Source organism: Aotus nancymaae, unplaced genomic scaffold, assembly GCF_030222135.1.
Source record: "Aotus nancymaae isolate 86718 unplaced genomic scaffold, 86718_ANA_hifiasm-v0.15.2.pri h1tg000006l, whole genome shotgun sequence".
NCBI classification, from domain to species: domain Eukaryota; kingdom Metazoa; phylum Chordata; class Mammalia; order Primates; family Aotidae; genus Aotus; species Aotus nancymaae.
This window is the reverse complement of record NW_026988417.1, coordinates 3,345,571-3,354,525: the sequence shown is the minus strand read 5'-3', so window position 1 is coordinate 3,354,525 and position 8,955 is coordinate 3,345,571. Positions and strand designations below refer to the sequence as shown.

The following is an 8,955-nucleotide window of genomic DNA, read 5'->3' as shown; positions in this document are numbered from 1 at the left end:
CGCTGGCCTCTCCTTCACACAGACAGGCTTGGAGCATCCTCCGCACCGCCATGGTCCACAGGCTGGTCTCACGCCTAGTGGAGCCCAAGCTGCTCCTGGGCCTGGCTGACCTCAAGACCCCTGAGAGGGTTGGGTGAGCTGCTGCTGCTTCTCGTGGGATGACCACAGCACTGCCTGGCAGGATGGCTGCCTCCTGCCTGTCTCCGTGGCCTGCCTCCACGCCTGCCTCCTGCCTGTCTCCGTGGCCTGCCTCCACGCCTGCCTCCTGCCTGTCTCCGTGGCTTGCCTCCACGCCTGTCTCCATGGCCTGCTCACCCCGTAGCCAGAGGGAGATTTCTGAACCCTGAGTCAAACCATGCTGCCCACCTGCTGACCCACCTGCCACAGAACCTTCTGTGGGCAGCAGCTTGCCTAATCCCAGGCGATGACTCACACACACCTGGCCCCAGCCTCCTTAGCAGCCAGGACAACCAAACGCCCAAGTCCCGGCCAACGAGGCTTATAGAGAATTCAGCTTCTGGAAATCTGGAGCTTCTGGAAAGAGTTTGCACCTGGTGGGACGGCTGGCAGTGAGGTGAGCTTGCAGCTGCGGCCGCTCCACCACCCGCCTCTCCCCTGTGGATGTCATATCCAGAGCTGCAATAACACTCGCAAAAGCTTGAAAAACACGAACACTCCTCCCCACCGGCTGCTTGGCCCTCTGTGGCCTGGCTGCTGGCGACCGGCCTGCTGCTGCGCCTGGGGCTTGCTCCGGTGTCCTCTGCCTCTGGGCCTTCGCACTGGCGATTCCCTGCGTGGCTGCTGTTCCCAGCTCTGTGTATGTCTGGCTCTGGGTCTTCAGACCGATCCCCTCCGTTTCAGCACTTACCACGACCTGCAACCATTTCTCTACTGACTCATTTGTCTTCCCCCAGGGGAAGCGTAAGCTCCGTGAGGCCGGCCTTTGTGCCATCCACCGTGACGTCTCCAGGGCCTAGAACATTCAACAGGGCTGGGCATGCGAGCAGTTACTACTTTTATTGGTGTCATTGCTAAGCAGGAGTGGAAACACCTGATGTTCTAAACAGATGAATCAAAAGCCTCCCGGAAGTCCCCCTGGGGTTTCCATCAGGCGTCAGAGGCCACTTAAGGACAGAGGCAGAGGTCCCAGTGAAGGAGGACACGGGGTTCCCTTCGGGAGAGAGTTCACCCCAGCTCCAGCCTGCCCCGGCCCGTTTCCACCTGCTTTCATTTTGGGGATCCATCCATCGGGACGTCCTCACCAAGCCAGCAAAAGCAAACCGTGCTTTCCAGGCGAGAATCAAAGAGTATACACTTCGTATCAAAGCCATTTCAAGTGTCACTGATAGTAACGATCTGGAGAGTGGATCTGACGTCCTTACTCGCAGCGAACCCCGGAGGCCCTGGCCTGTGTCCGAGGACGGGCATTCCCGCTGGAGACTGGAGGGTCCTCAAAACACCCCTCAGAAGGGATCCTGCCAGAGGCCAGGTGGAAGGCGGTCCCCGCTCACAGGGCAGCCCCCGTGCCCGCCTGGCCTGAGTGGCCCGGCCTGGGTGGCCCCATCGGCACCACCAGCCGCCCGGCCCCGCCCGGCCCCGCCGCCGCCCGCCGGCCTAGACGCTGGACTTGGCGATGATCCTCTCCAGCAGACTCATCATGCGCTCCTGCAGCTGCAGGCTCTGCACCTGCAGGATGTGCTGCTGGTCCAGCACGCGGCGCACCTCGCGGCAGGTCTCCTCCACGGCGCGGCTCAGCCGGCGCTGCTCCGCCACCATCGCCTCCAGCAGCCGCAGCTGCTTCTTCTGCAGGTGGCAGCTCTGCACCTTGCGCTTCTTCACCGGCCGCTCCTCCGACCTGGAAGGACAGTGCGGCTGTGGACGTGCTGGCCACAGAGCCTGGGCACACGGGGGCCCCACGGGACCCTCCCGACGATCCGACTAGGCGAGTGGGGACACTGAGGCCCCAGGGAGTCAGGCCACTCGCTCAGGGTCTCATATTCTATGTGCAAAGGAGGGGCCAGAACCCACCCCCTGTGACAGTAAGAAAGTAACAGGGGTGGCCGGGCGCGGTGGCTCACGCCTATAATCTCAGCTCTTTGGGAAGCTGAGGCAGGCAGATCAGGTCAGGAGTTCGAGGCCAACCTGGCCAACATGGTGAAACCTCGTCTCTACTAAAAATACAAAAATTAGCCAGACATCTGTAATCCCAGCTACTTGGGAGGCTGAGGCAGGAGAATCGCTTGAACCCAGGAGGCAGAGTTTGCAGTGAGCCGAGACCGCACCACTGCACTCCAGCCTGGGTGACAAGAGTGAGACTTCATCTCAAAAAAAAAATGCCAGGCGCGGTGGCTTACGCCTGTAATCCCAACACTTTGGGAGGCCGAGGCGGGTGGATCACGAGGTCAGGAGTTCAAGACCAGCCTGGCCAAGATGGTGAAACCGTATCTCTACTAAAAATACAAAAAAATTAGCTGGGCATGGTGGCACACGCCTGTAATCCCAGCTACTCAGGAGACTGAGGCAGGAGAATCACTTGAACCTTGGGGCCAGAGGTTGCAGTGAGCCAAGATCATGCCACTGCACTCCAGCCTGATGACAGAGTGAGACTCTGTCTCAAAAAAGAAAGAGAGAGAGACAGAGAGAGGAAGAAAGAAAGAAAGAAAAAAGAAAGAGAGAGAGAGAGAAGGAAGTAAGGAAGGAAGGAAGGAAGAAAGATAGGCCCACAGGCATTGCTGTCCTTTGCGATTAGCAGGTGACCCCAATGACCAGGGTCCCAGGACAACCTACACCCCTTCCGTCTGGAAAGCTGGGGTGTTCTGGGCTGCAGAGCGGCACATCCCGCTAGGGAGTACCCCTCACCCACCGAGCTGGGCAGGCGGGGGCTCAGCCCCAATTGGGGCCCAGGGATGGAGAGGCCACCCCCAAGGAGAGACGAAGGCTGGGCTGGGGGTGCCGGGTAGTGTGGGGTACTCAGGACCCCTGTAGGGAAGCCAGAGGCCGCCAGCTCCACCTGGCCTTAGGCAGATAGGGAAACTGCGGTCCCAGAAGGAAGGGCCTGGGATGTGAACCCCTTTATCTCCTGGCGGCCTAGAAATGGGGCCAGCACACCTTGGGGTAGAGAGGCGGAGGACAGGAGCCCAGAGTGTGTGGGTCCACGAGAGGCCAAGGCTCTCTCCCAATGACCCTGGACCTCCGGTAGAGGTGGGCGGTGAGGGCAGCCCAGCCCCGAGACGTCTCCTAAGTGCTCTGCTGCTAGAGTAGGGGCCACCTGTGAGCTCAGCAGACCCCACTGCAGGGCAGGGAGCTGCCAAAACCCACAAACCCCAAGGCCCTGCTCCAGAGCCTGCTCGTCCCTGGCCCACACTCTGCTCTGAACTGAGAGGGTGTGGCCAACCCCAGGGGTGGGAGCAGCACTTTGGGCCTGACCAGGGAGGGCAGCCCCCACACCCCAGCCCTGTGCAAGGCCCCAGGCAGCTGAGTCTGGGAACTGGGCTCAGTCCACGGGAACAACAGCCATCATCTCAGGCCTCCTGCTGGTTCCTTCCGGCTGCCAGCAAAGGCGTTTTTGTCTCAGGTCCTCAATGAGAAAGCCCGAGTCAAGCAGCAGCCCCTGGCAAGGGAGGTGTCGGCTGGGGGACCCTCCTCAGAGACGCCTTCCTCACCCCCCTCCCATCGGAAAGACCTGAAGGCCAGGGTGGGGAGAAGCTGTGACCAAATCCACAATCTTCCTGTTCCCTCCTCCAAATGGCCAGCTTCTATTTTACCTTGAAAGCCCACCCCAAATGTCCCTTCCTCGAAAGTACCTTCTCTGGACTCCCCAGGCCACCCCACAGGTGTCTGTCCTGCGTGCTGCCTGGCTCCCGGCTGCCCCATGAGCATCTCGCAGGCACGGTCATGCAGCCAGCACAGGCCAGGCCTGGGGTGAGGTGTGGGATGGACGGCGGAGGGCCTGGGTCATGCCCACGGCACAGTGTGATGAGGTGCAGCCCGACACCCTCCCAGGGCTGAGCGGGCAGGGCGGGGCCTGTGTGGGGTGAGGGAGGCCAGGGCGTGTTCTTGGGTCTGGGGCTTGGTCTCCCTCCGTGTGCCGGGTCCCGTGCTGTTTCCTCTCCCATGAGGCTCCCAGCCACCCTCTGAGAAAGGTACTGATTTATCCCCATTTTATAGGAGGGAGACTGAGGCCAGAGAAGTCAAGGAACTTTCCATGCAGCTCAAAAGTGATGGAGCTGCTAGACAAACTCGGTGTGCCTGTGGACACTAAAGTCCTCCCTGGTCCGAGGCTGCCTGTCCCTGGAGGCGCCGCCCACGGCCACGGCCACAGCCACAGCCTCTGCGACCACCACGGCTGCCGCCGCCCTCACCACTCCCAGCCCCTCTCTCTGGATGGCGGGGGCGGGCCGAGACACCCAGGGCTGGAGAAGGACGAGCGAACGCACACTACCTGAATTTAAGGGACAGTAAGCTGGAGGAGCTGTCGGAGCGATCGTCCTCAAAGCGGCCTTCGTAGGAGCACTGGTTATACGGGAAGTACAGAGGGGTGGACTTAGCGGGCGGCGACAGGGACGCCTCGGTCTGGGACGTGGAGGGCCCCGGCGGCTGGCTGTCCGGCAGTTTGCCATCACAGGACTCGGGGACCTTGGCCAGGATCCCATCAATGGCTAGGTAATAGGGCCAGTCGGGCGGGGCGGACTCGCTATCTGTCATGCATTTTAATTTCCTGAAACGAGAGACACAAGAGCCAAGCGTGAGAAACAGCGAGTCCCAGCCCCGTCCTGCCTGGCCTCGGCAGACGGGCGCGCCGCGCCGGCACGGGCAGGAGCCGCTCTCGGCCAGCGAGGGCCTCCCCTGCAAAATCAGCCAGGCTCCGGGTCAAGATGACACCGGACTTAGAAGGAAGCCAGGCTTCGGGATCCACAGGCTGGGATGTGAAGAGGAAGCGTGCGCCCCGGTCTCGCTAAGGTGACCTGTGAATGCTGGGACCTTGGGGCTAAGCCTGTCGCTCTCCTTCGCTTTTCTGTAGTTTCTAAACTCTCTGCAATGAGCAAATACTGCTTTTTAAATAAGTCACTTTGAAAGGGAGAGTAATGATGTCTGATTGTAATAATACGGTGTCATAAGACGTAAAAATACAGTGATACGACTTCATCTACAACGACTGTGCTGTCCGGGAGAGAATGCCTCGGGGGCCGAGAGCCACTGGCGTGAGAGCCCAGGCTTCAGTGTCCACAGCTCTGAGTCAGCATCTCATCTCCACACCTCGCAGTGTGACCTTGGGCAGGTTCATTCACCTCTCTGAGCCTCTGTTTTTATATCAATGACGTGGGGATGATCAAAGTGAGCCCCTCCCCCAGAGGCAGGGCAGATTTAATAAAGCAAACAGCAGGCTGGGCTCCCATGCCACTGCCGGTTGAACCTATGGCCTGTGCAGAAGCCTGGATCCAGCACTGGAAACCAGCCTGCCCGGAGGCCCCGGGGCGGGCCTGATGGCCCCTTCCCACACTGCCTGACCCCTCATTACCCCTGCGGTTCCCCTGTGTCCACCTCCTCCCACAGACAGGTCCTGCCCTCTGAGAGACTGGGGAAGTCCCCAGGCCTCCCCTGGGCCTTGGCTGCCCTCTGGGAAGTCAAGGCAGGGAGCACAGGGCCCCAGGGCGGCCAGGCAGCTCTGGCCAGACCAGAGAAGAAGCTACAAGATGGGGGTGGGGCGGGGGGGTCTCTACCTCATCAGACCCAGTACCTCCTAAGGTCCAGAGCCCATCCCCCAACTCTGACTTTGAGCGACAGATTGCCCCAAGGCCGGGCTCCAGACCTGCCCTGTGCTCCGAGTGGGCGTGTCCTCTCTCCTACTCTTGTTACCTGCCAGGTGTCGCCATTGGCCGCTGGAAACAATAAGCTGGCTTCTGAATGAGGTGCCCCCAGCAAACAGGCACAGCCAGATGGTGAGCAGGGGCTGCTGCCCAGGGCGGTACGTGGCTGTGAGAGGACACCAGCACAGAGTGTGTGAGGGCAGGCGCCCCGTGCCCATCCCCGACCTCTGCGCCAGGCTTCTCTCTCTACCCTACTCGAGCCAGCCCACTCTTTGGAGAAACAAGAAAAGGCCTCTTCTCAGCGTAGGAGGTCCCCAAACTGTACTCCAACAGCCACACTCCACAGAACCAGCTACCCTCTCAGACTTCTTCAGCCTGACAGCCTTAATATGTAAAGAGCTCTTGTTAAAAAAAAACAAATAAGAAAAGCCTCTGCTATAGGGAGGCTGGGGGTATAAGGAAAGGACAAAGAATGAGTCACCTGGCCACAACTAACTCTGTTAAGGACTTTGTGGCCTTGGGCAAGTCCCTCTCATGCTCTGGGCCTCAGTTTCCCCCTAGGTGAATTAAGGCTGAATGTGGCAGCTGTGAGGGGCTGCGGTGCAGAAGTGCATCATAAACCGTGAGGTGCTGTGCACCGGCACAGCCCTTGGCCCTCCCAGACTTCGGGGTCTGGAGTGGAGGGCCCCACCCTACTGCACCCTCATCTCCCAGCCTCCAGGAACGGAGACAGAAACCCTCCCCTGGGACTCTGAAGAGGCTTTCAGGATAAATAATGAATAACCTGGCCAGACACCAACCAGAGGCAGCTGGGGAGGCGGTGCCCGTGAATTCCTGAGTCAGAGGGGAGCCTGCTGGAACAGCGCAGCCACCTCCCACAGCCCTCTGCGTCCCTTCCTCACCAGCTGCCTGAGCGGGGCCAGGAGGCTGCGGGGACAGTGGGGCCGTGGGGACAGTGGGGCTGTGGGCAGCTGCCTGTGCCCACCAAGATTCTGCAGACACCCAGGCTCACACCTCAGCCCTCACGTCGCAAGGTGGCAGCTCAAACCCAACATCGGTCACCCTCAGCACCCTAGGTCCCGGCTTTGGGGCCTGGTGGGGGCCTTGGGTAGGGCCAGGCCCTGGACCCCTCCTTCAAGGCTCAGAAAATGTCAAATCAACACAACTGAAAGTGGAGACCCCACGGCCTGGCGGTCGGTCCGGGGCCCTGCTGGGCCTCTTCCCTACTCCCGCCAGGGCTGGGAGCTGGGGCTCCCCTTCTGCTGTGCTGGAGGCGGGCTCCTCGCCTGCTGGGGGAGTGGGGGTGGCCTCTCTCATGAGTGGCTCAGGTGTTCTCAGCCTCCCTGCCCCGGGCCCACCTGCCTGACCCGGAGATGGAGCAGCTGAGTGAGGCGCCCCCAGGACAGCCCCTCCCACCCTGGACACTGGAGGCTCCGGGCAGCCCCAGGCCCAGCCCTGCCAGGCAGTCCACAGGGCCATTCTCCCCCTGCGGCTTCCAGCTAGTGCTGCCACCCTCACTCCAAGCAAGACCCTCCCCACAGCCAAAACCATAACTCCACGCCTGTGACCTTCACCCAGGCCCATGACCTTCACACCCTGCAAGACCCTCACCCCACCCGTGACCCCGCCTGTGCCTGTGACCTTCACCCCACCAGGATCCCCACCCGTGACCCTGTCCTAATGGGCTGGGGCCCCAAGCACTTTAAAGTGCTGGATGTGTGGGACCACACCTGTCCCCTCCAACACACCAGCGAGACCCCTCCGGCCTTCCCTGCAGGTTGCCGAGGCAGGAAGGGCCGAGCTGGAATGTGGTGGGGGCAGAGGTGGGGCCAGGCTGGGAGCCCCACACTGGCAGTCCTGGGCCAGGGCGGGGCTCCACCTCTTTCTTTTTCCGCACAGTAAGCCCCGCCCATGCACTGGCCAGTCCTGCGCCTCTGACGATTTCTGGAAATACCCATGTCTGACCCTAGGGCCAGCCGCAGTGGGGCTCTTGGGTTCATGGCAGAGGCTCAGTGGATGCTCACAGTCACGGAGCCTCCTTCTCACCTGCAGTCTCAGTTTCCCCAGTGGCACAGCAGGCCCCTGAAAACCCCGCTGAGCTTGAGGACTTGGTGGTGGGGAGGGTGCTGGCAGCCGCAGCCTCCCTACGGGAAAGGAGGGTGTGATCATTGGGCACCGCCGTGAGTGGTGCTGCCTCCACCGGACAGTGCCCAGACCGCCCATACGTCCTGGGAGCCATCCTGGTCTCTGCCCTGCACCAGCCCCAGCCCTGCTACTCCTCAGCTGTTTGACCAGCTTCCCGCCCTTGCTGGGCCTCAGTTTCCCCACTTCCCCAACGGAAGGCCGCACCCAGTTTCCGTGGGCCCTGTCTCACCCAGTGGAGGACGACAGGCAGGCCAGGACCCACAAGCCCTTCCGACTCGGCGCTCTAAGAAAGCCGGGAGCGGCCCACCACGCCCGGGCCCACCAGCCCCGCGGGGCCCACGCCGAGGGGCGCCGACCTGTACTGGAAGGTCATGTTGGTGATCTTGATCTTGATCTCCTCGCCCAGCCTGCGCTCGCCGGTCATCTCGAAGAGCTTGCTGGCCATCTTCTCGTATACCTTGGCGTTGCGCTTGGTCTGCTTCAGCTCGTCGAAGAACTCCTCCCAGACCAGCATGAGGCCGCGCATCTCGGCGTCCGTCCAGTTGCGGGCCCGCCGGTGCTTCTCCGCCTGGGGAGACACGAGGTAGCCGGGCACCTCGGCCGCTGCCATGCTGGAGGCGCCTGCGGGGTTGGAAAGCGCGCTCAGCGAGGCCCCCGGCCCGGCCCCGCGCACCATGGGCGGGAGGCGCCGCTCGCGCTCGCTCGAAGGCAGCTCCACGCTCAAAATGGGGCCTACATCTGACAGGCAGGAATTTAGTTAAAAGCTTTTAAACGGGAAACGTCATTTTGATGTCACGTTTCCATAGCAACAGAGCAACTGCATAAGCTACAACAACAGAAACCTTTTAACTGAAAGCGCAGGAATCAGGGCCGCACTGACGGGCCATCAATATCGCAGCTCGGGGCCAGGCCCGAACCCGGCGGCCCAGCTCCCGGCCCTGTCTCCCGCCGCCGCCCAGGCGGATCGGCCCCCAGCTCAGCGCCGCCCCAGCTCACGCAGGCC

At 61.6% G+C, this 8,955-nt stretch overlaps 1 protein-coding gene across 1 annotated transcript; it reads right to left on the bottom strand.

Annotated features, from left to right (window-relative positions):
• Positions 1–742: 742 nt before the first annotated feature.
• Positions 743–8,692, bottom strand: MSANTD1 (Myb/SANT DNA binding domain containing 1). Its single transcript, XM_012466833.2, has 3 exons — positions 8,309–8,692; positions 4,442–4,717; positions 743–1,855 (listed from the first exon to the last, which is right to left on the bottom strand). The coding sequence occupies exons 1-3, from the start codon at positions 8,626–8,628 to the stop codon at positions 1,615–1,617; spliced, it is 837 nt and encodes a 278-aa protein (XP_012322256.1). The 5' UTR covers positions 8,629–8,692; the 3' UTR covers positions 743–1,614.
• Positions 8,693–8,955: the final 263 nt, after the last annotated feature.

Bases quoted from the DNA above. Each gene is read 5' to 3' on its own strand.
- MSANTD1 (XM_012466833.2), bottom strand. From the start codon at position 8,628: ATGGTGCGCGGGGCCGGGCCGGGGGCCTCGCTGAGCGCGCTTTCCAAC. The intron at 4,718-8,308 runs GTCGGCGCCCCT...CTCTCGTTTCAG, and splicing joins AACATGACCTTCCAGTACAG to GAAATTAAAATGCATGACAG. The intron at 1,856-4,441 runs GTAGTGTGCGTT...CTGTCCTTCCAG, and splicing joins TTACTGTCCCTTAAATTCAG to GTCGGAGGAGCGGCCGGTGA.